The 26,046-nt window shown below is 51.3% G+C and overlaps 2 protein-coding genes across 13 annotated transcripts in view; one reads left to right on the top strand and one right to left on the bottom strand.

Moving 5' to 3' along the window:
- The window catches only part of RASAL2 (RAS protein activator like 2), a 347,793-nt gene extending 340,493 nt beyond the window's left edge, over nucleotides 1-7,300 (top strand). For all 12 annotated transcript variants that reach the window (XM_025430194.3, XM_025430192.3, XM_025430191.3 and 9 more), the window contains one exon: nucleotides 1,506-7,300. In XM_025430194.3, the coding sequence (XP_025285979.1) occupies nucleotides 1,506-1,670 (165 nt within the window). In that variant the 3' untranslated portion in view covers nucleotides 1,671-7,300. The remainder of the gene's footprint in view (nucleotides 1-1,505) is intronic.
- Nucleotides 3,396-26,046, bottom strand: CLEC20A (C-type lectin domain containing 20A). Its single transcript, XM_049112975.1, has 12 exons — nucleotides 25,835-26,046; nucleotides 24,195-24,306; nucleotides 23,022-23,066; nucleotides 21,441-21,806; nucleotides 19,857-19,922; nucleotides 17,250-17,615; nucleotides 15,886-16,061; nucleotides 14,420-14,646; nucleotides 13,784-14,183; nucleotides 10,846-11,131; nucleotides 9,875-9,960; nucleotides 3,396-8,047 (listed from the first exon to the last, which is right to left on the bottom strand). The coding sequence occupies exons 2-12, from the start codon at nucleotides 24,232-24,234 to the stop codon at nucleotides 7,967-7,969; spliced, it is 2,139 nt and encodes a 712-aa protein (XP_048968932.1). The 5' UTR covers nucleotides 24,235-24,306; nucleotides 25,835-26,046; the 3' UTR covers nucleotides 3,396-7,966.

Here is a 26,046-nt window from a genome sequence, read left to right as displayed (position 1 = left end):
GAAAAGGAGGACATTTTTTTTTTAATGCTAATAACAAGAGGTTTTTCTCATACTTTTGAAACTGCTAGCCCTGCTGCTCCATCCCACTCCCAAAGTAGGAGATTAAAGGGGAGCATTACTTGATGCTCTTGTCTGTTATACTTTTGCCTCCAGCATCCCCCAGGTCAGTAGAGGGCAGTGGTCCTCACTTGGTCCCCCTTTCAGCCCCCCTCCTGGCCATGCGTTTCCCAACAGAGTGTCCCGACATAGCCCTGGGTGCCTGCTGTCCCTTAGGAAAAAGCAGCATCCAACCCTCAGCCCTTTCTGTCCTCTCTGCACCTCACCTTGACCGGCCTTACCACGCTTTTCGCAGGGTAAATTCAGACACTCCCAGAGAAGGAAGGCTCCTTTTGGCTTTGGGGGTTGTTCCTCAGGTGTTTTTTTCTTTTTAATTTCACGGATGTAGGTGAAGACCACCCCTCTCAATGTTAGCCTCTTTCCTGAAAAGTGACAACAGCATGTTGGAAAGGAATGATCTCCCTACCTGCTGAAACTAAGATTAGGGTTTCTCCTAATCTTTGTGACACTGATAATATTTTGACGGAATGATTTTTTTCTCAAAGTCAGATGAGCCTACTTTCCTTAAAATTGCCATATTTTGGCGGGGGATGGCCCTTTTTTCCGTCTTGGTTTTTTTTTTTTTTTTTTTTTTGGTGTGTGTGTTTATTCAGCAATCTTTGGTACCAAAATAATGGTTCTAAGGCATTTTTTCCCCCGAGAGACTCAAAAGTAAATTGAAAACAATCTCCTTATTGGGTAGCTTTCCTGGAGTAACTGAGCTGGAATGAGTCTAGGAGCTTGTGTTCTCTGTTTGTTTTCATGTGTTATGTTTATGGCATCCCCCTTCGGCCACATCTCCCTTCCCATATTCAAATGACCCCTTGGTCTGAGCTTCTGGCTGCTTTTTCCCCTCTTGCTGTTGCATCCTCACTTTGTTGGTGACTATAAACTGCCACCATGTATTGTTTTAATTTTGAGCACAATGTGAATTATTTCCAAATGTGACTGATGTGCCCTCTTTAGGGGCTGAGAACCCATAGAGCACATGCACTTTTCCTCTGTGAAATGAAACCTCTGGTGCTTCTTTCTTTGCCACCTGATTTCTATGTTTTAATTTTAACCCAAAGCACTTAATACTATTAGGCAGCTTGACACCCTTGTTGCAGTCTGAAGTAACACACGGTGTCTTTTTCACATTGTCCTAGTATCCAAAGGGATAATTAATAACTGGTCCTGCTGTGCTGAAAGGAAAAAAAGAGAGAGAAAATAAACACAGACAGACCCATTGGGCTCAGGGGAAGCTAAACCTGAGTAGTGTGCAGAAAGAGGCAGAGACGTTCCATTTGTCTGGGAAGCATCATGCGTACTGCTGTTTGATAGAAAGCATTAGAACAGTCATCCAGTGGAGAATTACCATGTGATTTCCCGCACATAGCCTGCATAAAGCCCTGCTTGGTGTGTTGCAGGAAAAACGAATCGTGTCCCTGGATTCGGCCAACACCAGACTGATGAGCGCACTGACCCAAGTGAAGGAGCGGTACAGCATGCAGGTCCGCAATGGCATCTCCCCCACCAACCCCACCAAGCTTTCCATCACGGAGAATGGTGAATTCAAAAACAGCAGCTGCTGACGGGCCCTGTGAACACACAGACTGTGGGAAGAGACAGAAGGAAACGTCCCCATTCTCCTGTCTGCAGCCCTCTCCCCAACCCCACCAGGTTTACAGAACTTGGCTACTTCAGAACAGCAGAGTGGCGAGAAAGTCTCGAATGAAGAAAGGAACCTTGTCTTTCAGGGCATAAGGCTAAGACTTCTAAGGTCAATGCTTCCCCCCACCCCCCATGTCTCTATGTACATAGGGAACTTAGTTCTGGGCCATGTACAGAAAATACCACTGTAATATACCAAAAGGAAGTTAATAATGTAGATTACCTTTTTAATTATTACTATTTTTATTATCGTTTTCCTCTTGTTAAAGCACTGCAGTTGTTAGAGGAGGAAAAGGTAGGAAGAATGTGTGAGTGAGAAGTGAGCCCAGGGGCTCAGTAGGTCGAGGCCACATGTCTATCTGATAGAAGCACATGGAGTGCAATAGGACATCGTCAGAATGAATTTTTCAGGGATTCATCTGCCAGTCTAAAAACCCCGCTCTGGCCCCCTTGCCCTTTAGGAGAACATGCAGACACCAAGAACCAAACAAAACATTTGATCCCATTGATCAGCCAAGACTGGTTCTGAATGGACAGCTAATCTGATTTGAGGATACACTGTTTCAGAAGACACAGATAAGAGCTGGTGCATCAAAACTGGACTCTAGGAGTGGTTTCTATTGAACTCCTGTTAATGTTTATTTCCTTCTGTCTAGAGCAGATGGGAATTGCCCATTTTAGGTAGGGGGCTTTTTTTTAACCCCAGTTGTAATAAAGGGTGTTCTTTTTCCTCTTTAGAGTTTACAGAACTATAAATATTTGTGTCTCTGCATACCATCTTCATCTTCACACACCCGCTGCCCTTTCCTCCCCCATGGTGGGAGCAGTCTTCACCAACAGGGTTTTACTCTCCCCTGGAGAGGTTGTCCAAATATGCTGTCCATAAGCCATCCAAAATAAACACCCTTTCTTCCACATAGAAAAGGGCTAATCATACCATAGCAGGAATCTCTGAATATTTCCTATTTACAAAAAAAAAAACAAAAAACAAACAAAAAAAACTTTTCTATTTGTAACTTCTAATTTTTGTTTGGGATAAAGATTTCATCCATTGTACTAGCAAATCTCTGGGCAGGGTACTTTTATCTCAGTCTTTAGCTTTTAAATGGCTTCTTCTCCTAATTCCCTCACAAAAATTTGGAAAGGAAATCCAGATCTGAAGAAGCATGGCTCTCTCAAAAGTCATGATTACTCTTCCAAAAAAAGAAAACTGAAAGTGCAGGGGCCATGCATTCCAGTTGTTACTCCCATGCTCTTCGTAGATTTGGCAATAATGACTCAGTTTCACCAACTGTCATCTTTGGCTTTATTGTAGGACAGAAACAGTTGTGGAAGCTAATTTACTTCCTTTATTCCAGAGGTGTGAAATGTCATCTTGAAAGCAAACTTGATTATCAGAAATATAGAATGTTACGTGTTAAAACAGACATTATATATACAAATATATATACATATATACTCACACATATGTACATACAACTGCACAAATAGGAAAAGTTCATGCCTTCTCTGCTGTCAGATATAATGTTAAAAGGGTTTTGAATCTCTTTAAGCAAGATCTAAGCAGTTCTTTGTCCTGAGAAAGCAACATTTCTCAAATGAGTTAATGGTGTTTATTTTAAATTATAAACTTTAAGGAAATTCAGAAAAAAAAAAAAAAAAAAGGAAAGGAAAGGAAAAAGGGAGAGGAGGAAAAAGAAAAAGACCTGAGGGAGCCCTAAACATAGAGTGAGTGTTTCTACATAATAGAATATTGTAAGGAAACGAGAACATTGATCCTGTCCTCCTTGGGTGAAGCCCAGACTTGGCATCTGTGTGAACAGCCTCTCTTTCATGGCGCCTGGACCTCTTGAGTGCTGCCCCCTCTCGGGTGGATCTCTGTATTGGACTCTGCATCATACAAGCTCCCAACGGCCCCCAACCCACAACCTTTTGAAACACTTCCTACATAATCTTCTCGTTCTGCCAGTCAGAGATGTGAAACAGGCTGCTCATCGTGCTTACCTGGTTTTTGTGCCCTCCTATTTTGGCACTTGGTTATTTTCTTGGCCCTTTGTGGTGGTTTTACAAATTCTTACCTCTTCCCTCTAAGCTTAGGGCACATCATGGTCAAGATCACTTACTTTAATAGGAAAACCACCCTACAAATGCTAAAGTTGCGTCCTTTGTTGGCCTGGGAGTATAAACATAGATGGCCTCCTTTAGAGCGATTCCCAGCTCCAGCCACCTTTAATCCATTCTCTGCAAAAGCCTTCCATTGTGCAGTAGAAGCCTGGTAAAACAGTTGGTTTCGGCGGCCTTAAAAGTATGTAACTTGGCTGATGTCCTCCATTCAGGTTTGGAAGCTCTGAAGTTATGGTTATGGGTTACAGAGGCCTGATAAGCTTACCTATACTGGGAGGTTGGGGGAGACACAAAAATATCAAATGTGCTTTTGATGGCTGCATAGATCTTGTTGACATTGTGGGAGCTCTTTAGAGGGCTGCCTTCTTTGGAAGACTGAATGCCCAAAATGTTTGGAAACATTATGTTAATCTTGAATGCAGAGAAAAGAGTAAGAAAATCAAGTTAGAAGTAAGCTAGAAGTTCAGATTTGTTGACATATATTAGATTATCCTTTGAGCCTTGTTCCTATCCAAATATTTTTCTGAGTATTTCTTTAGAGAAGCTGCAATCTATACAACTTATTCTGAAAGATTTTTTTAAGTGTGGAAGACTGCAGCAAACAGCTGATCATTTTTATGGAGGTATTGCTTAATTTGGCTTCTCTTCAGCCCAAATAACTACATAGGGTATGTTCTGTGGAGCAGAGGGCATAATGGAAGAAAGGCAGGTGGATTAAGATAGCCATGGCTTGGACTCTCCCTTCCACCCACATATCACCATACTGCAGGCTGCAGCCTGGACCGCAATCAAACAGAATTTGGGGTTCAGGGGTAGTGCTTGTCAAGTGCTTGTCTAAGCTGATGGCCAGACTTAGCTGTTAACAAAGACAATGTGGATGGGATCTAGGAATTAAGGAAAGAGCTTTCATTCTCGCTTTTTGTATCACTGAGCAACAGGCTTTCTGGGCCAAAGCAGCAGAAAGAGTGACATTTCCATCAGGTCCTCATGTTCCCAGAGTCTCTATAGTATATACAGTGTAGGAGATGACACATAGTAACTAAAACAAGCCCTTGAGCATCTCCCATGTTCCAGGTGCTCTCACCAAGGTGCCATCGGAGTCCAGGGTGGCCTGTCCATAAGGAGAATGTGATAGACTGGGCTCATTGTGCTCTTAGAACTTCTTGTGTTCACTCAGTATCAAGTTGGTCACAGGTCGCTTTCTCTGGTCTGCTGCCACCTTTCCCTATGATGGTGTTGGACAGTGAAAGAAAAAGCAGGAGTGTCTGTCTCTGACTGCTGTATGACCTTGAGAATTAGCTGGACTTTAAAGCTTTCCAGATCTTATTCGACCTCAGCCTTCGTTTATGGATCTGTGGTTCTTCTGGCTCCAAGCTCTGACTATGTCCTCAGAGGTAGGAAGCAGTTCTTTTTCAGAAACCACAGAGCAAGACAGTAGCCATCAAGTGAGTTTGCATTAGTATTTGCTTTGACTTCTACCTTGATTAAATTCTAGTTATCTCCAGTTCGGAGTTCCTGAGAAGGCTGGTTGTGGGACAACTTGAGGAAGGAATCCTCTTTGGGATACCTTTAGTCGCATGTGACCTTGAGCTGAGTCTGGACACCAGACTAGACTTATTGCTGAGCCTGGCCCAGCAGCTCCTGAGTCCGTGCCACTGCTTCAGTGTATTGTCAATGACCCCCATGGGGGCCACCTTCTCCTGCAGATTGTGGAAACCTTTAAAAGGGTCTTCTCCATTCCCCCTCCCCTTCTCAAGTCATGTGTGAAATCTGCTGCTTGCCCCAACAGTAAATAGTTGCCTTCCCACCCTCTACCTGAGGGCCAAGAATTTGGGATACTTTGTTTCTATCAATGTGTCAATTGGAAGAACCTATTTTACTAGTCTTACAAAAGCGAGATGTGTTGGTGTGTCGAATTTTTAATTAGAACCCCTTTCCATGTTCCAGTGATTGTTATTAGTTCTAGAAGCATTATCTTATTGTCGTGACCCAGTTATGAATTCCCTTGAGGTTAGGAAGGACAAAAGTGATGAAATTTGCATGAGACAGAATACCTTATGAAGATTGAAAGAACGTGAGGAAGATACATGATCCAAACAGGGACTAATGCACAGCAGCCTTCTCAATAGCCCAAAGGTTCAAGGAAATGGGATTTATATCGTTTGTCAGATCTTAAAATACATAGATTAGTGGAAAGGTAGTCTCTGTAGACAACACATGTGCACCCACATAAAACACAATTCCTAGGGCCTCCTTTTTCTGAATGCTAATCCATCTTGCAGAACAGTGATTTCCAGACTTTCTTGAGCTTTTTAGATTTTATGCTCTTACTTGTTAGATGTTATGACCATGGTCTGTTCCTCTTTAAAATGTACCATATGTGTTATATGTTATATGTATATATAAGTTAAAGTGACTTGAAATTGATTTGGTCTGACATTGTCTCAAGAATCCTAGATAGGATCACTGATGCCATGCGGGTCATAGAAAGAAAGCTGAATGTCACTGATCTGAGAGTAGGATCCAGAAAGAAGGAGCTTTGGTTCCTGGGCAGTTAATCCTCAGGTGTTTGAGTAAGCAAGCTGGCAAGACTTGGCAAACACAGCAAGCCACCCCAGGAAAGCAAAGTGGCCGTTTTGCCTGTGTCTCAGCCTGCATTTTTCATTTCCTACTCCTGTCTCATTTTTCCTTCAAATGCCCTCCTTTTTCACTAGGAAATGTTTTAGTTTGGGACCTAAAACCAGATTTATCTGTTGTTGTAAAAGATTTCCAAGGAAGCTGTGGTTTAGGGGCCTCCATCCTCTGTGGGAGGGGGTTCAAATGTTCATGTATAAATACTGTATTTTTGTCATTTTTAAACTCCCAAGGGAGAAATTTCAGTTCCCAGTTCACCAAAAGGTTAAATACTAATTGACTCAATAACCACTATCCTGCAGAAAAGTGGAAATAATTAGTAAAGGTTACATTTTGACTGGTGCTTAGATATTTCTTAGTTACATTAAAATTAACCCAGGCGGACAGCAGCACACTAACCTAAATCACACCTGTGAGGAATTTACCTGCTAAATTTGATTTTGTTTTTCATCTCCAGGGCCTTAATAAGAATGTGTTAACACACATGACTATTTTACAATAATAGCTCTAAATAATTTATTTTTTATTTCAAGAAAGAGAAATACACCTTAGAAAAACAAAACCCAAGATTTTATTTTATTTTTAAAGCCATATTTTTGTGCTGGTAGCACTTAGATTGTTCCGTATGTGAGATCCATATCTGCATTTCATTACCTGGGTTTGTTCTAAAGAAGATTTATTTTTGTTCTGTGAATAATTTTTGATGGTTCTTGTACATGTACAGATATAGATACGTTTGAGGTCTTTTATTGATATTACTACAAAGAATACAAATAAACTTTAACTTTAAACATTTCAGACTAAAGTTGCTACTGTATTTGACATATTTACCACCTTACTTCTAGCATGTATCTGGGTGATTAGAACACAGGAGAAAAACCAGAAAGGAAATGTATGCAGGAACATTCTTCTGAGGTTTTATATATAATTTTTCCTAATTGACAGGTGAAAAATATTTAGCTGTAGTAGGACAGGTAGCTCGCATTAGTATGTTGTACTGTGACAATGCCCTCAGAGAGCTCCTCATTCTGGAGACCTTGAAATCTCTTCAGTAGTTAATGGCTCATAGGGGAAGTGCCCTTCACTTCTTTGGAAGTGTGGCCTCTCTTAATTCCCCAGGTAGATTAATGGGGTTTGTTTCAGGATTCTTGTTGCTTTCATTGGGGGTTTTTTGTTCTGGTTTGCTTGTCATTCTCCAGGTTACTGTTCACAGATGCCTCCATGTGCTTCTGTTTACCTATCTCGTTCCATAAGATCCAGGAATGCCAGGTTTTTCTCCTCCCAGATAGTTTTCTTTTGTGCTGGGCGCGGATCTGAACTTCTGTCAGTTAGCCTCTATCTGGAGTTATTACTAAAAGCCTGGAACAAATGTAGAGTCTGATCTACTAGGAATTTAAAGACTAAAATTGACTCCAAATCCAGAGAAGACAGAAGCAGACTCCAGATCAGTCGACGTGGGCTATTTTTTGTTTACTTCGAAGCCAACCCATTTCAATCTGAATTGCTCACGACCTAATGTAAGCTTTAAGACTTCTTGGATCTGAAACATCAAAAAGAAAGAAACCACCATTGTGATCTTGTGACCTCCTAGTCTCAGCTGCCTGCCTTTTGTCCTTAGCACCTTCCCTAGTGGGAAAGCGCATAAATGAGTTTTGTTAGAATACTCTGACTGCCACCGTGCAGCACCACCCCCACCGCACACACACACAGCCCCAGGGTCGAGGGGCAGGGGAGTCTGGTGACAAAAGGAACAAAAACAAATGGCTTAACCGGTGCTCCTCAATCCTGTTTCTCAGAATCACTATCAAACTTTGAAATCAGAAAAGAGGGCGGATGCCTCTTGAGCTCTGACCAATTAACTATCTCTCTATGGATTGGGGTTGAGCTCTTTTTTCCACTTCCCTAGGGGCTTCTCCCTGCAGTTGGAGGATGAGCTCTGAGCTCTGTGTGTGTGCCACAGTGTTTCTCTGGCCCTGGCCCTGGGGTAAGTTGGCTGCAGGTGTTTCCTCACCTCCTGTTTGGAATTTAAAATGCTGCTAAAACTAGTAATATATGCTCTACCTTCCTGCACACACACACACACACACACACACACACACACACACACATTGTCCCCACCTTTTCCATCCTGTAAATCTGTGGAGTAGAAATCCTCTCCATTAGTAGGGAATAGATACGTCCTCACAAAGATGGAAAACCCTGTTTTGACTCCCCCATTTCCCATTATTGGCTTTACCTTAAACCAGAAGGAAGATGGTTTCTGGTTTGGCTCCCCCAACCACCCCAAAAAAAAAGGGTCCTTGACTTTTGAAAACCTAATACTCAGCACTACAGTCTTATTACTTGAACTTCTGCTAAAAAAAAAAAAAAAAAAAAAAAAAAAAGGTCAGATACTGAATTGCATCAGTTCCACCTGTTCTTTCAATAGCAAAATGCACCGAAGTTTCCAATTCCTCTCCCCAGGCCCCAGCAGGCCAGTGCACGTACGTACGTGGGTGAGCATGCATGTACGTGCGCGTGCGCGCGCACACACACACACACACACACGCTACTGTTCTTTCCAGACACTTGAGTTTGTGAGATTTTAGAATAAGTTGCCTGGGTGCTATTTCTTTGGCCTGTGAGTAAGTGGCAGTAAGCTACCAGATAAATGCCAGTCTGTTTTCTTGTCTGTAACATTATGATTGGACCTATATAAGGAACTCTCCAGCTCTGACATCTTATGATTATTATCTGGCATGACGGCAAAATGTGCCCTTCGGCCACATTTCAAAATCAGTTTGAGACTTCTGTTGCAATATTTAGGAACAATTCTTTCTCTTTACAACGTCCCATCTTATAATCTTCTAAAAGAACAGGGTGGTGGTTGGGAGCCTGGAACAAATGTATATTCAGAAAAATAATAATGTTGAAAGTAACAGCTGATGTTTGCATTTACCGAGCACTTACTACATGCTAATTTTTGCTAAGCACTTTACATGGAATATTTCATTTAATCATAATACTAACCATGTGAGTTAGGTTTTCTTGGCTCTAATTCATGAGGAAACCGATAGAAAGACTAGGTTACTTGCTCAAGGTCACAGAACGAATAAATAGAATGGCAAGACCCTAATTCAGGTCCTTCTGACTATGCTGTCTTGATTTAAAAAAAAAAAAAAAATTAGGAACAAAACGTTAGAATTAGAAAAAGATCTGAAAGTCTCAGCAACACACCAGCCTGTTACCATGAGCCAGAGTGACGGCAATAGGAACAGATGAGCTAATTTTCCAAAGCTTTTTCTCTAGGTATACTGGTTCCCACAGTATTGCCCTGCATTGTCAAGTCATCTGACCGGTCAACATCAGAAGTGGTCTGAAGTCTCACCTCACTCAAAAATTGCTCTTTCATATCCTGTGGGTCCAGCAGAGCTGGGATGGTAAAATCTGCTTTCAGGATTCCAAAGAGTTGCCCTGAAAAAGCAAGTGCTGTCAGGTTCAGTGAAAATGATCCTATCACCATTTGGAAACTTTAAGGTCTTAGCACTCAGGCTTGCCCCCAGTGGCTACAACAGATGCTACTTGGTGACTTAGGATTTCCAAAAGGAGGAAGCAAGCAGCTGCTGAGCAGGAGAATGCTCAGCCACAGTCGGCCCAGCCAGCCAGCGCGGACAGGAAAGAGCCTCCCGAAGGCTGTGGGCAGTGCCAGCTCCGCCCCACACCCTGGCCACCCGCAGGCCATTATTTTCTGTCTCTTCTGTATTTTCCTCCTCCTTTTAACCTATTAAGTAGATACTCCACATCACGCTGGAAATATTCACTTCTCCCTGGACCCACATTTTAAAGGCCAACTTTAAAAAAAAAATAAATAAATAAAAAAAATAAAAAAAATAAAGGCCAACTTTACCCCAGAAAACTCTAAGTAGGTTCCCTGAGCCTATAAACAAGCTCAGCCTTGGGCCGCGAGCCACTGTACTCATCGCAGGGAAGCAGCCTTTGCTGGGACTCCTTCGTATAGCACTTCAGAGTTGATAGGGCACCTTTGCAGCAGTACGTCGGGGCTCGCCACAACCCTACGGTGTGGGCAGGGTAGTTTATACCACCCTCCTCGTGCAGAGGAGAAAGAGGAGATGCTGAGGTGAGGGGATTTCTCCCCAAGCTTTCGCAGTTGTCGGGGAGCCAACTCCAGGCTCCTCGGCCTTGTCCCTGCTCCTGTGCCCCTCCCGACGTTTATGCCGTTCCACGCGAGGATCTGGAGCGCCCTGCGCTGTGGAGGGGCTGCCCTGCCCAACTTTAACTGCTCCCCTGTCAGGAGTGGGAGCCCGGGAGCCCGGGAGCCCGGTCACCAGGAGGCCTTACCTGATGTGGGAGTTGGGCCGGTTTCTGTAGACTCCGGGTGTTCGGTCGAGCTCAAATGTTGGGCCCGAGTGGCGGTGGCTGAACTTCCCGTGTCGCCACCGGTCCCTTCGGTGGTCACAGCTGCAGGAGTCCCTGCACACAGCCGGGAGCAAGGTGGTCTGAGACTGGGGACAGCCCCCACGCGAGGGGACGGGCGTGGGCAGCCCCTGCTCTGCACACTGGGGCTGCAGGAGCCAGCCTGTCGGGGAAGCTCGGTCGGGCCAAACCTCGTCACCCGCCCCGTGAGCTACCACCCTGTGGTCCTCACAGTGACACTCCCTCACCTCAGGATTCTTGGCCCCTGGGCGACACGATGAGACTTCTTCCCAGGAGAGAGTGTTTTCTCTCAGGAGGCCCTACCGCACGGGGCCCGATGCCCTGATGTCTGCCAGCTTCGCACAGCCCCCACCGTGGCAGCCAGGGACCCCCGACGCTCCCATCAAGAGGTGGCACTCCAAAACCCAGGCAGCCTCCCCTCAGCGCCTGCCGTGCCCCCTGTGGCCGCCCGTCTCTCCAAGCGCAGCAACCCCGCGTACCCCTGGCGGCTCCCTTCCCCGCCTCAAGTTCAGTCCCCAAAATCCCATTGGTGCCCCACAGGTGTCACTTTTTTTCCTTCCAAATATGGAAATAGCCATATTGCTTTTGTGGTATGTATTGTAAAATACTTAAACAAAACTACCACGTCCCCTGACCTAGGGACAGCGGCCGTTCACAGTTTGCTCTAGAATATTCTTCACGGGCAGCCCTGATGGCCCAGCGAGCAGTTTAGCCCCGCCTTCAGCCCAGGGCGTGATCCTGGAGACCCGGGATCGAGTCCCACGTCAGGCTCCCTGCATGGAGCCTGCTCCTCCCTCTGCCTGTGTCTCTGCCTCTCTCTCTCTCTCTCTCTTTGTGTCTCTTATGGATAAATAAAATCTTTATGTGTGTGTATATATATATATAATATTCTTCACACACATGAGTTTTTTCATTTGAATGAGTAAAGATCTACCTCATTCTCTCTAAAGGCCGCCCAGTATTTCATGGAATGTACCCTAACTTATTAAAACCCATCTGCCAGCTTTCTAGTAGACATTAGATTGCCTCCTGTTCTCACTGTCAGAAGCAACGCTGCGATAAACGGCCCTGGGAGTGGAGGACGCAGAAGTGTGCGTGCACCTTGTACTCTTGCTTCTTAATGAAGTTCCCCATCTCAGAACTGACAGGCTGCCAGAAGGGTAGCACCACTTTACTGTCCCATCCAGTGTCTGGGATCGCTGATTTTCCCACATTCTCCTCAGCATTCTCACCCCCTTAAGTCTTTGCCAAACTAGTAGGTAAAAATATTATTTTAAGGGACACCTGGGTGGCTGTCGGTTAAGCATCTGATTTGATTTCAGCTCAGGTCATGATCTTCAGAGTCTTGAGATGGAGCCCACGGTGGGCATGGAGCTTGCTGAAGAGTCTCTGTCTCCCTCTCCCTCTGGCCCTGCCCCCCCCCCAAAAAATTTATTTTGTAAATGCAACGTGCTTTTAGTTTGTATTTCTGTAATTCAATGAACAAAGCTGAGCATTTTTAAATATGTGTATTTATACTTCCTCAATTACTGTCACTTGTAAACGATGTAAAGCCACTTGCCTGGCGTCCCCGTCACACTGCTGGCCTGCTGCCCTCGGCCTGAGTCCCGCGTCCTGCCCGGTGCAACAGCCTCTCCGCTCACCTGCCCTTCCTGCCTCTCTGCTCCTGGTCGGCCTCCCCTCCAAACGCCCTCTTCTCACCCCCCCACCCCCCCCCCCCCGCAAAGCACTGTCCATTTCTTTAGTGAGATGAATAAATTTATAAAACCCAGAAACACAGAACAGGAGAAACACTCATAGCCTCCTCACCTGAATAGAACCTGAATGAACATTTTCACATATTTCCTTCCAGCCTTTTCTTCTAAGCAGGGGAGGGGGGGGCTGGTTCCTGTCAGTATTGGCGTGAATGGTGAGCCGTGCCTTTTCACACACAGCGGCCCTTCCTTATAACCACCAGGCCTCTGAACCACAGCGCTGAGCGCTTGGCTCCCTTGCTGAAATCAGCCTTGACGCCTCTATGGACCACAGGGTCACATCCTCCAGACTCTGCCCCTCCACCCCTCTTCCCTTGCCACTCCCTTCCCAAATCTGTGGCCAATACTCTGGTCACATCAGACCGCTTGTCCTCCCCAAACCGCACACTTGCTCTTCTACTTGTCTTTGCCTATGCTGTTCCCTCTGCCGGGGGAAAATGTGCTGGTGTTGCTGCCTGAAATCCTCCACGGAAGTTTTGTCCAATGACCACCACCTTTCCAGGCGGAGTGAACGGGTCGCCATCCTGCCAGGGCTCTCGGTTCACACTTCTGGCTCAGCCCACAGCACGCTGTTGTCTTAGTCCCTGTTAGGCTAAGCTCTTTTAGAGACAGGAAACGGGCCGTGCTCATCTTGATATCCACACTTCAGGGCCTTTTGCAAAACCAGTCCTCAGGAAGTGATTGTTGAATGAAATCATCCACCAATGTGTAAATCACTATTCCAGGCCCAGAAAGACACAAAGAGGCATACGATTAGCCCCTGCCCTGTGCGATGCCTCAATCTCAATAATTCATAATCTGATCTTTCATAATCATTTATAATCGATAAAGTGAGACGAGACCAGCCCTGCCTTTTGAGTAAGGACAGAGGCAGGAGATAGAATCACTAAACATTTCACTAATGAATTGACATTACAATGGTACTAACTGCCAGACGCCGGGCACTGAAAACTACTTCACGACACTGATATTTTTCTTGACTTTAAAAATGAGAAAAACGAAATTCTGAGAAGTTAGGAAACTTGCCCGGGGCCACGCAGTAAGTAGCGGAGTAACTTGGTCATCAAACTCCCACAGCCAAAACAGACCGCTTCTCCGAGACCGCGCCCTAAATCCTCCGGCGGCGTGAGGGCGAGCTGGCGCCGGCTGCACAGGCTCCCCGGCCAGTGTCCCGGGCTGCAGCCGGGCAGGGAAGCTGTGGCCCAGCACACGACCCGACCCGCGGCCTCAGTGCCCCCAGGGCGAGCGGGCGCTGGGGCCCGGCCGGCGTGGCGTCCCCAGGCCCAGCGAGCCGGTGGGCCCCTGTTTCCGCCCGGCCAGCTGCCAGCGGTCTTCCCCGCCCTGCCGCCGCGCATGAGCCCGAGGGCCTCGAGGTGCTCTCTCCGGTCCCCGGGGAGCCGCCGGGAGGCTGGAGGTGCCACCTTCCAGGGGGTAGCTGAGAGGTGGAGCGGGGGGGGGGGGCGCCTCCTGCAGAGTCGCGGGCCTGCCCTGGGTAACGGGGCCCAGGGACACGGGGACAGGGGCAAGGCTGGAAGCGGAGGTCAGAGCAGCCCCGGGCCCCGCGTGAGGACAGGGAGGAGGGTGTCCGGGGGACCAGCTGGGCTCGGCCACAGGACAGTTACCTGCAGGCTCCGGGCCCTTCCCCGCGGGGCTAGGGGTCCCCAAGACACGCGGCCTGGGCTGGGTTGGGGGGGCTGAGCTCGGCGGCAGGAACCAGGGCTCACGAGGGGGCCCCTGTGCCCAGGACCCTGGCAAGGCCAGGGCCCCGGGACAAGGACGCCGACAGGTGGTGGCCAGCGGCCGAGGCGGGACGCGCAGAGCGGTGACCTGGCCGGCGGGGCATCAGCAGCGGGGAACCGGCGCGGCCTCCTCGGCTCCCGGGCCCGGCCGTGGCCTGGGGTTCTCCCAGGCCTGGCCCTGCCCACCCAGTGCCCACTGGGGTGAGCCGGGCCTGGGGCAGCCAGGCAGGGGCCAGGCTAGACCTTAGATGGGAAGCAGATGACAGAGGTCACCAGCTTCTGAACCAAATCTGCCCACAGGCCCAGGCCCAGACCCTGGTGCTGTTGCCTTCAGGATGAGGCCACGTTCCTTTTTTTTTTTTTTTTTTTTAAGATTCCATCCATTCATTCTTGAGAGACACAGAGAGAGGCAGAGACAGAGAAGCAGGCTCCCCGCAGGGAGCCTGACACGGGACCGATCCCAGGACCCCAGGACCACCACCCAAGCCAAAGGCAGACACCCAACCACTGAGCCACCCAGGTGCTGTGAGGCCCCATTCCCTTACAGCTCACAGGAGGTTCCCTTGCCGATCCGGGTGTCCCCACTCAGGGTCAAGCACCCATCCCACCTACAGTTCTGACCTGTAATCCCCCACTCCCCTTTGCAAACTCCTCCTCATGGTCCTAAACAAGCACAGAATCACCTCCTCCAGGAAATCCAGATCATCACAGGGACTGGGACACTCCGATGTCCCTACCATGCCTGTGCCTTTACACACAACACCAACTGGCAGGGTCTTGGGCTCCTTGAGAGTGGCCCCTGATTTTTCTTTGGGCCCCCAGAATATATATGAAGCCCTTGTGTGACTATGAGCAAGTCCTCTAACTTCTCTGTGTCCTCAGAAAAGGCAATAATGCCTTTGTCAGACTTGGGAACCTGGAAGGAAGCCAGGAGAAGTGTGTTTTATCCTCAGTTACCCTGCTTAGCTTCAGAACTCTTGGGAAGCAAAATGAGGTAATAGCTGCAAAGATGTTTCAGGAATTTAAAAATGCTATAGGAATGTAATCACTGTCGTTGCCAACATGTCCTCCCACTTAGTCCCAACAACGCATCCCACATCTCTCCATCCAGAAGAGCCCGAAATCACAAGGGATTTGACAAGCACCTCTCTGGGGTTTCCCTCTCTGGATGCCAAACCCTCCAAGGACTCTCTGATGAGGTCTCGGGAACACTGCCCAGCGTCTCCCCCTCTGTCTCCCAGGCCAGCCCTCATCACCACACAGGGGGCCACACAGCCTCTCTGGAGCCTCTTGACTCTGGGGCTGCAAGTTAGTGGTCCAATCTAAGGGGTGGGGTTGACGGTGACGGAGTCCCCTTCTCCACCCCAAGCTGGTCCTGCAGGGGGCCGGCGGCTGGGCTGGGCAATCCTCTTCTGGGGGGATCCGATGGGGCCCACCACATGCTACAGCACCTTGCAGACCCTGGATGGAGGCCCTGGCACCCAGCTGAGAACAGGTCCAAAGCACCTACATGGAATAGGAAGCAGGGATATACTTGGCCTGAGCGTGGGCTCCATAGTCACATCTGAGGAGGGACCGATAAAGGATGGATAAAGAGCAGCGGACTCCCGGTGCCCGATGGAGGGGTCTGCAAGGAAATACGGAGAGTGGTGAGGGCAGGGCTGACATGGGACAAAGCGCCCCCAGGTCTGTGTCACCTAAGGCCTCAGCGGCCGCCCAGCCCAACCCCTTCCACACACCTGCGTGTGCCAATCACAGGTGGGGCCTTGCGTGGTCTTTAATCCTCGAGGGAGCCCTGCCTGGGAGGAGCCATCCTTCCTGCTTTACAGATTAGGATCACAGTTCTCATCAAATCCAAAACGTGAAAAGAAACAGCCAAGAACAGGCAAATCCACAGAGACAGGAAGTGCATTAGCAGCTGCTGGGCTGAGGGTGGGGCAACATGGGGAGTGACCCCTCAAGGGTAAGGAGTTCCATTTTGGGGTGATAAAAATGTCCTAAAGTTAGATAGCAGTGATGCTTGCACACCCCTGTAATGCCTAAAATGCACTGGGTCAGACACTTCGAAGGGGTGATTTTTAAGGTATGTGGACTCAATAAGATACATCTCAATAAAGCTATTGCCAAAAAATAGAAAGAAAGAAGGCTAGCAAGGAAGGAAGGAGAGAAGCAAGAGGAAAGAGAGAAAGAGGAGAGAGAGTGGACTGAAGGAAGGGAAAAAAAGAAAGAGACAAAGAGAAGAGAGAAGGAAAGGGCAAGGCAGGATGCGGCCTTATGCAGAGGACATGCTATACCCAGGACCCAGAATAACCAGCAGGCCTCTGGCTCCCATGACTTACAGTGAAGCAGTGACCAGAGCTATATCTGCTGGGTGCTTCCTGGGTGCCAGGCGTCTAACTGGCTCCTTTACATACATTCGCATTCAGGCTCTGAAGCCCTCCTAGCAGGTGGGTATCACCAATACCATTTTGTTAAGTATATGTTCCAGAAGAGGAAGAAGAGGCTCAGAGATGCCCTGTACCCTATTTCTAGCGAGTGATAGACTGATTCCCAAGTGCTGCTTCAAACCCCCGCATCACCCCTGAACTGACCGCCGTTGCTAACAGCTAATGCCCTAAGATTCGATGGGGCCCATTCCATTCTTTAAAGCTCCCTCCGAATTAAGAGAAAGCCTGTTCCCCTTACCCGAGAGTCTGGGAGTCCAGGAGTGCTTCCCTGGGTCTAACCTCGGTGCCTCCCGCTGCCCGGTCACCCCAGGTCCCGTCCCAGTCTAGCATCGTGAGCCTGGGGCCCGCGGGGACCGGCTGTCACGTACCGTAGAAGCAGATGAAGGGTTTCAGGGAAGAGCAGTCCAGGGAATAAACCCGGGGGGAGTAGCGCGCGTAGGTGCGGAGCCCCGCGCACAGTCCGGTCCCCAACTGGGGCACCTGGAGCCAGGCGGGGATGCTGGACCCCAGGTCGCTGGACCAGCTCAGGGCCCCGGAGGCCGCGTTGAAGTAGAGGCCAATCCAGGCCTCGGTCTCACTTGTGATGGATTTCAGGGCCTCCTTGGCTGCCGGGTCCGCCACCAGCTGCAGGTCGGCCAGGTCCGTGTGGTGCCTGCGACAGTACAGCAGCGCCGCCCGCCACGTCACCTCGTGGTCAAACCGCGTGAAGGTTTGTTGGCCGATGTGCACCGCGGCTGGGGACCAAGAACAGGAGCCCGCAGGCTGAGGCCCTGGACCTCTGGAGGCCCGGCCTCATCGCCGCCCTGGCACTGAGCGCTGGTCGGCTCGGCCCTCGCCCCGGGCCCTGGGCGCCAGGTCCCATGGGACCCCTGATCCTCGAGGACCAGATACCCCCTGGGAGAACACAGGGGCTGTCGTGGCAGCAGCCGGGAGCAAGGGCATTAGGAAAAGCAGGGGGGAGGAGCTCTCCTCGTGGCCAAAGACCTTATAAGCGGAGTCTATGTCTCAGTTCCATCATCTGGGCCATGGGGAGAACGGTATCCCCCAAGTGAATGCCCCCTAAGTGAATTTAAAGACTTAAATGAAACCACGTAAATGAATGGTTTCACCAGCGCGTGCAAATAATTAGCACTTAATTAAATGGTAGTTAAACTTTGTGGGGACGTGATGAGGAAGACAGGATAATCCTGGTTTAGAGGCAGCCTCATTTGTGATTTCCAGGAGCTGTGCCTCTGGTGCTGGTTCCCAGGAGGCTCCCGGGCTGGGACAGAATAGAGTATGTGATTTTCCTCCTAGCAGGGGAGCCAGGGAGAAAAGAAGAACCTGGTGAGGGCCAGACGTGCCAGACCCGAGGCAGGGTGGGCCCATCCCCCGGGGCCCTGACTCCCAGGGGCGCTCAGACAGCCCAGGACTGTGCCCGAGGCTGGCCTGGGCCAACCCTCACTGCCGCCCACCCTGCCCCTCCCCACTCCTGTCTCATCTGTAGCACACGGGCCCACATATCTGATTCCAAACAACGGAGGTTGGGAAAGGATGTGGATCGAGATCCCGGGGGACCCATTCCTGAGAGCTGCTGAAGGAACCACCTTTATTTGCAGAACAGAGCTGCATCCTCAGATTCAAATAGGGCCTCCCAAACTCTCACGTGCACCCATTCATCTAAGCCCGTCAAGATTTGCCTGATATTTCCCTAAGCTTCCTTATCTAAACTGATTTTTTAAAGATTTGTTTGTTTATTCATGAGAGACACAGAGAGAGAGGCAGAGACACAGGCAGAGGGAGAGGCAGGCACCTCGCAGGGAGCCCGATGCGGGACTTGATCCCGGATCCTGGGATCAGGCCCTGAGCCAAAGGCAGACACTCAACCGCTGAGCCACCCGGGCGTCCCTCTAAACTGATTTTTTAAAGCTACCTTCTATTAAGCAACAAGTAGTCCTTGCCCCGAGCTGTGCTGTGGCATGCGTCACCTGTTCAAATCCTCACTCTCACCCTGAGAGGCAGGGGTTATTAACCTCATTTTACAGGTGGGGAGAGGAGGCTCGGGTCAGGGATGACTCGCCCGAACTCATGCCATATAAACGGCAAGACGAGGTTCAGACAAGGTCCGCCTGCCCTGGAAGCCCGGGCACCTTCTCTCCACAGCCCCATGGTCCATAGCAGGCAGAAAACCAACTCTAGAAAGCAGGTGGAGGGAGGAGTTTCTATTTCCTTTGTCATGAATTCTTTACACCAGATGCAGCCCAGGCCATAAACATCATTGTCTGGTTGACGACCTTGGGCAAGTCCCCTCCCTGTCCGAATAATAAAATAATAAATAATAATCAGAATACTCTCTCTCTCAAATAAATAAATGAAACCTTTAAAAAAAAGTTGAGGGGGGCAGCCCGGGTGGCTCAGTGGTTTAGCACCACCTGTGGCGCAGGGCGTGATCCTGGGGACCCAGGGTTGAGTGCCACATGGGGCTCCCTGCATGGAGCCTGCTTCTCCCTCTGCCTGTGTCTCTCTCTCTCTCTCTCTGTGTCTCTCATGAATAAATAAATAAAATCTTTTTAAAAAATTAAAAAATAAAAAAGGTTGGCAGGGGGTGGGCAGTGCCTGAGTGGCTCAGACAGTTAAGCATCTGACTCCAACTCAGGTCATGATCTCTGATCTCAGGTCCTAGGACGGAATCCCCACGTCGGGCTCCACGCTCGACGAGAAGTCTGCTCTCCCTCTTCCCTCCTTCCACTCATTCTCTCTCTCTTTGTCTTTCTCTCTCTTTTTCCCTCAAATAAATAAAATCTTTAAAAAGTAATAATAATCTGAATAATAAAACCGGATTGATTCTCTCCATGGAGTTCAGCCTGGGGCTGGCAGAGCCGGGGGATGCCTCAACCAGACAAGGGTCGGGGGAGCAGATGGGCCGCAGGTGGATGACGCTGCTGGCTGGTCCAGGTGGACAAGTCAAAAGGAAGGCAAAGCTCCTAGGTGTGCACCTGGCTTTGGAGAGGTGGTCAGGCTGGGAGCAGGCTCCGTGAAGATGCGGTGCCCCACAGCAGGGTCTGTAAAAGAGAAACAGACCACGCGTTATCGGGGGAGGTGAGGGTGGGGGGGACAAGGCTACCCAGGATCCTCTGCAGACACGGGGAACCACCCCGCTGAAGCCAGGAGAGGCCTAGCTGGAGGGCAGACAGGCTCATCCATATCTATAACATTTATTCAAGAAATACATACAAAAAGAAAGTGGGAGCGTCCCTATTTGTGGCAGACCCTACTCTAGGCCCTGGGAAAATAGCAGAAATAAGACAAGCAGGATTCTCTTGAAGAGAATACGAGAAAGAGCGGGCCTGGCAAAGTGGCAGGAAGGAGACCCGAGGCAGAGCCCCGGCCAAGGCCGTAAGTGGGAAGGGGTAGGCTGCGTGTGCAGAGCCGAAAGCAGCCAGTGTGGCCAGGGACCGGGACAGGGGGTGAAGCCAGAGGTCAAGCAGGGCCTGGTTGGCCTCAGAAGGGATGCGATCCTAAGTGCTAAGGGAACCTATTGAATATGTTCAAGCAAAGTGACCTGATTTGCATTTTTTACAGCTCACTCTGAGTTGAGAACTGACTATAGAGGCAAGACAGATGCCACCCCCCATCCCCACCCCCCAGAGGCCGTGGTGGTGGGAGAAGGAGAGAAGTGGGCAGAGTCAGGGCTAGGCCCGTTGGAGCCCAACAACACCTGAGGGAGGAGGGGAGAGCCTGCCCTCCCTTTGAGAGGACTCCCAGCCCCGCGCACTCACACTCCTGAACATCTCCCTGCGGGCCTGGGAATTCCAGGGTCACACCTCACCACCATGGGCTACGTTTCAAGGCCCCGTGACAGGCAAAGCATAGCGTGGTGGGGAGCTGGGGACGCGTCAGGCTGGTGCCCCATGCCCCTATTTGAGGGCTTAGGGTGCCATAGAGCTGGGGCTGGGCTTTGGCTGACAGAGAAAAGCAGAAAATGGCACTTTTGACCAGAAAAGTCTGGTCTATATGCATCTGCCTATAGCACCTTCCTAACAAGGGTCAGTGGCCTGGGCTGCGGGAGCAGAGAGGGGCCAGCAAGGGGCAGGATGGGGGCGGGATGGGCTGCCTTGAGCACCAGGGGTTTCCTGCAGGGAGGCCGGGAGGGGTTGGCTCCCATCCCGCGGCTTCCCAGGAGCCCTGCCGCCAGGGGACGTGCAGCCAGCCCCGCGCTCTGTGAGAAGGAAGAGACGGGAGTCTGCTCTCACTGCTGCACACAGGCAACCTGTCTTTCCTTTTTCCTCCCTTTCTTTTTCTTCTCCCAAATCCCTAACTGGGCAGAGGAGACCTGTGGAACAAGCCAGATTTCATTTTCTCTCTACCCTGAATTACACCTGTTTGTCTGGCGGAGCCTGGGGAATGAGAGAGGAGATAGAAACGAAGGCTGCAGAGAGGAATATACCAATGGGGGTGAGGGCACCAGTCAATTGTCCTCTGAAGGACTTGAGAGTGTTCTCCACCCACCGCCACCCCCCACTCGCTGTTGAGAAGCCACCTCGGGGCAAGCCCAGGCCCAGAAGAGGACCTGAACACACCGTAGTAGCAGATGAAGGGCTTCCGCTCTGTGCACGAGCTGGCCCCCAGGCTGGGGAAAATGGAGATGGAGTAGAGGGTGGCACAGACCCCCTCCTGGAAGACGGGCAGCGAGCTCCACACCGGGGCCGTGAAGGTGGACCCGCTGGACCAGCTCAGGCCACGAAGGCGCGTGTTGAAGAAGAGGCCGATCCACGCCTCGGTGCTGCTCGTGAGGGAGTAGAGGGTCCTCATGCTGCTCACGCTGTTCATGCTCTGCAGATCGGCCAGGTCCGTGTGGTGCAGCCGGCAGTGCTGCAGGGCCTCAGACCAGCTCAGCTCCACCTCCACCCTCGAGAAGTTCTTGCCATTGCTCATCAGCTGCCGGGCTGGACACGAGAGGCCGTCACTGCACGGCTGACCCTCCCACCCCTGGCCCCCAAAGAGCTTTCAGCCTCACCACGGGCAGCCTTTCCAGCCTCTTCTTTCCCCCTCCACCCGTACCATGGGCTCTGCACTCACACGACGCTCTGCCTCCGGGCCTTTGCACAAGCTGCCCTCTTGGCCTGGAAGGACTGGCTACTCCCCACGCCCTGCTCCCCCAATCCCTCATTCCTCCATGCCCTCATCTCCCCCTTCCCTTTGCCCAACTAACTGCCTCCCCCTCCGCCCCATCCTGGGTGGGCGGCCCTCCCGTTGGCTGCAGTGGCCCTTTGTTAGCGCTTAATAATAAAGCCAGTGTTTCCCGAGCACTCGCGGTGTGCCTGTTGCTCATTGAATCCTTCCAACAACTCCCTGGGACAGACATCACCATGTCTGCTTCACACATGAGGAAATCTAGTCACAGAGAGGTAAGTGACTTGGCCAAGGCCGCCCGGTGGGAAGGGATGAAGCCAGGACTCCAGGACCGTGGGTGGAGTTCCCAGGTCCAGACCCTTGATCATAGCACAGCCTGGCCCTGGGGTAGGCGGGGCTCGTGACTGGGGCTGCACGTCAGAAACCCCAGGGGAGCTAGCTATCCAAATGCACTGATGTCCAGGCCCAGCCTACAGCAAGGATCTGAATTTGTCCAGATTGCATCAGAATTTTGTAAAAGCCCCCAGGGGAAAAAGGACCGTTTTGCTTGTCTGTCTCCACCACCAGGCGCAAGCGATTTGGGAGCAAAGAACGAACTTCATTCATCATTATATCCAGTGTCCAGCACATCAGAAGGACTCAATGTGTTGAAAATGAATGAAGGAAGGAAGGAAGGATGAATGAATGAACTAATGAGCAAGCAGTCAAACCCCTCCTGGGAGCCAACCCCAAGCCCCAGGGTCTCCACATTGACTTCCTTCTTTCTTGACCCCATGCCTTTGTAGGCGCCCCCAGACAGGGCTGGTCAAGGGCGACTCTGCCCTGCCAGGCCCTGCCTGTGTGGAGAGGTGGAGGGGCATGAAGAGCCTGGTGCTGGGGGAGGGGGGGTGTCCCAGGCCTTAGGGGGTCAGCCTCAAGCCAGATGCCCTAGGAGAGGGAAACAAGACTGGCCGGCATGCAGGCCATCGGGAGGACAGGGCGGGGGCTGACGAGCACTTGCCCAACAGGGGGAAGCTCCTCACACCCACCAGAGTCGAAGATGCTGCCCGCGGCGGAGAGAAGTTGGAGGAGCCCTGCGTCAGAGAAGGGGAAGGGGAAAACATAATGGCCCTTTCTTATGAGTGCGCTTCACTTCGGCGTGCTTTATCCTATTCTGTTCAATTTTTTACAATCACTGACCGTGGTCTGCTCAATTGATTTTAGGGTCCGGTGGGTCACAACTCACAGCTTGCCAAACACTGGCTGTAAACACTGTCCCCGTGTGCCCAGCGCCAGACACTGTGTCCGGGTGGGGCTGTCACCCGGAGACCACCTGCTGGCGCACTCCCCCGGGGGCCCCCAGCTCTGCCCGCATCTCCGGCCCCATGCCCATCTCCCTCCAGCATGACCCAGGGGGCAGTGCTGGCCCCTCTGGCTCTCCTCCTTGGTGTCCAGCCACACCACAAAGCCTGTCATTCCTCGGATCCAAGCCTTCTTGAACTTTCCACTTCTTTCCACACCCACTGCTGCCCCGGCCTAAGCCCCGATCCTCCCTCTGGGACTGGCGGCCCTGGCCCCAACGGGTCCCTCTGCTCCCCCGGGCGGCCACAACGCGCGTCCTGGGGCCCCGCAGGTCCCGCGGCTCCCCCCCCCCCCACCACCGCCAGCCCTGGAGTCTGGGGCCTGCGCTCCTGCTCGGGGCGCACCAGGCTCCTTCCCCGCCGGCCTTCAGCCCCCCTCAGGCCCGGCAACCCCCGCAGATCCTCCCTCCCCGCCTCATGCCATTCCTTGCCCTGCTCCTTCCTGTCCCCTGCTTATCCCCTCACTGCGGTGGTCGCATCGTCTGGGAACCTTGTTTGCAGGCTTCTTGCCACGCATCTGGCGCCCGGCCTCTGGCCGCTAGAGGCCGGGACCCTTTCCAAGCGCACCTCTAGGCGCTTAGCAAGTACTTGCTGGCTGGGTGCTAGGGGGAGCCGAGCGGGAGGGAAATCGCACGCAGAGCAGCAGAGCCTGGGCGCCTGGGTGGCTCAGTGGTTGAGCGTCTGCCTTGGGCTCAAGTTGTGATCTCGGGGACCTGGGATCTCTTCCTCTTTGCCCCCCAACCTCAAACTCTGGGAACCCTCAGGGAAAGGGGCCCCTTCCCTGGGCGCGCGGAGCCCAGCGCCTCCAGCCTCGGGCCCAGCGACAGGTGCGACAGGTGCGACAGGTGCGGGCAGCCTTACCTGCGGCACAGAGGGTGGGTGGCAGGCCCGCGATCAGCATGACGGCAGCGGGCAGGAAGCGGGGACACTCTCGCTGGCTTCTTGTTCCTCACCCTCCGCTCTCCTCCTCTTCCTACCCAAAGTGACAGATTTGACTAAGCAAATACTTACTGAGCACACCACAAGCCAGCCCCTGTGGGAGGTGTGGGGGAGGCCCCCCGGAATGAAGCTTCCTCTCCTGCAGGTTGCAGGGCCTGGGTAGATGATGATGAGCAGAGAGAGGGGCGCGGAGGGGGAGGGAACTGGCGGGTGCGGGCCAGGCTTTGCTGGACAACCAGGACACTCGGGAGTGGCCTTCGGGTCCCCACTTTACAGATGGGAATGTTGTGACTGGGAGAAGGACAGCAGCTGAATCTCAGGTCATGGGAAAGCATGAAGTGGAGGTGATGGGCCCCCCAGCAAGTCTTACTTCAGGGACATCAGAGGCCCCCCACCTTGGTCTGGGCTCTGGCTGTCTGATTAGGCACAGACCAGAGACCAAGGTGCTTTTTCTAGGGAACCAAGAAGGGCTCTCTCTCTTTCTTTCTTTCTTTCTTTCTCTGCCCCCCCCCCCCCCTCCTTCCTCCATCTCAACATCCTGTTTATGCCCAGAGCTCTCTCCACTCCCTTAAGGGCTAAACTTTTGGAAACCAGAGTCTGGAAGATTCTTTTCTGCTCTCCACCCTTCACACCCTCCCCAGAGGGAAGTGCCAACAGCCCCTCTGATGGAAAGGGCAAAGGGAAAGAGGAAAAAATCATTAATGCTTCACCCCTAATGTTCCGCCACAGTATTCTCTTGTGCAGCGATGGCCTCAGATGGCTTCATCACAGTGGCCGGATGGACACACTTGTGCCAGGGCCTCTCCCGGGACAAAAGGGAGCCTGACAAGGCTGGCCAAGACAATACCAGGCCCGCCGGGCCCCTCCTCCTGGGCAGCTCGGCCACCCACCCGGGGGGCGTCAGGTCTCCTGATGTAAGGGCCCGGCTGGGCACCCCGGGCACCTCCTGGGGAGGTACGGTGAGAGTGTGGGGGCCTCTGTCCCCTAGGAGTCAGGCCTAGCGACTCCCTGAGGCCGCTCCTGGCGCTCCAGGTGGAAATTTCGCTGGCTGCTCTGGTTCCTCTGAGACCGGGAGCTCCTTGAGAGCAGGGGCTGTGCCTTGCAGGCACCAAGACTCCTCAGGAACAGGTACTGCAAATTCCCTCAATAGAGAGGCCGCGTTACCTTTTGTCACCTTAGGACATTGCTGTTCTTTTTCTCTTTGGATTCCTGCTCCTACCCAGGACTCTGACAGAGACCCTGAATCCTGAATGAATGAGGAGGCTTCGTCTGGGCACGGTGGGTTGTGATGAGGGGAGGGACGACAGCCCTGCTCCCCAGGACAGGAGTTCCACTCGACCGGGGTCAAGGCAAAAGGAACAGAGAGACCAGGAAGCAGCAGGCTTCCCGAGAGACCCAGGGACAGACCCTTGCATTGCACGAGCTGCAGGAAGCAAAGGGGCTCATGAAACTCCCCCTAGCTTCTTACCCTCTTCCCCAAAGTAGGAATGCATTTCTGCCCAGACATAATACACCCTTGGGTGCAAGTCTATCACCTTCACTTTCCCACAATCAATACGTACCTTTTCTCCCAAACCAACTGGATCTGCATCCCCAAAGTGGAAGCCACATTGCCCACGCTTGCTGTCTTACTTGGACAGGGACTCAGCCCCCCGGAGAGCAGGCAGGTGTTCTCCTGCAGAGTGAGCTGCTAACGACTGTCTAGGGTCTTTGTTAGAGACGCGTTTGTGGCCACAATGCCCCAGCCAAGAACAACTCAAGTGGTTTTCTCTAA

This window comes from Canis lupus, chromosome 7 (genome assembly GCF_003254725.2).
Source record: "Canis lupus dingo isolate Sandy chromosome 7, ASM325472v2, whole genome shotgun sequence".
Classification (NCBI taxonomy): domain Eukaryota; kingdom Metazoa; phylum Chordata; class Mammalia; order Carnivora; family Canidae; genus Canis; species Canis lupus.
Note: the sequence above shows the minus strand (reverse complement) of the source record. Positions and strands in the feature narration are given on the sequence as shown.

What these genes read in the sequence shown, in the direction of transcription:
- CLEC20A (XM_049112975.1), bottom strand. Translation starts at nt 24,234, where the DNA reads ATGCTGATCGCGGGCCTGCCACCCACCCTCTGTGCCGCAG. An exon ending in CTCCATCCAGGGTCTGCAAG is followed by an intron (nt 14,647 to 15,885) that starts GTGCTGTAGCAT and finishes TGGCTGCCCCAG; the next exon opens with GCCCGGCTCACCCCAGTGGG. An exon ending in GGCGCGGTCTCGGAGAAGCG is followed by an intron (nt 11,132 to 13,783) that starts GTCTGTTTTGGC and finishes ACAGGGTGGTAG; the next exon opens with CTCACGGGGCGGGTGACGAG.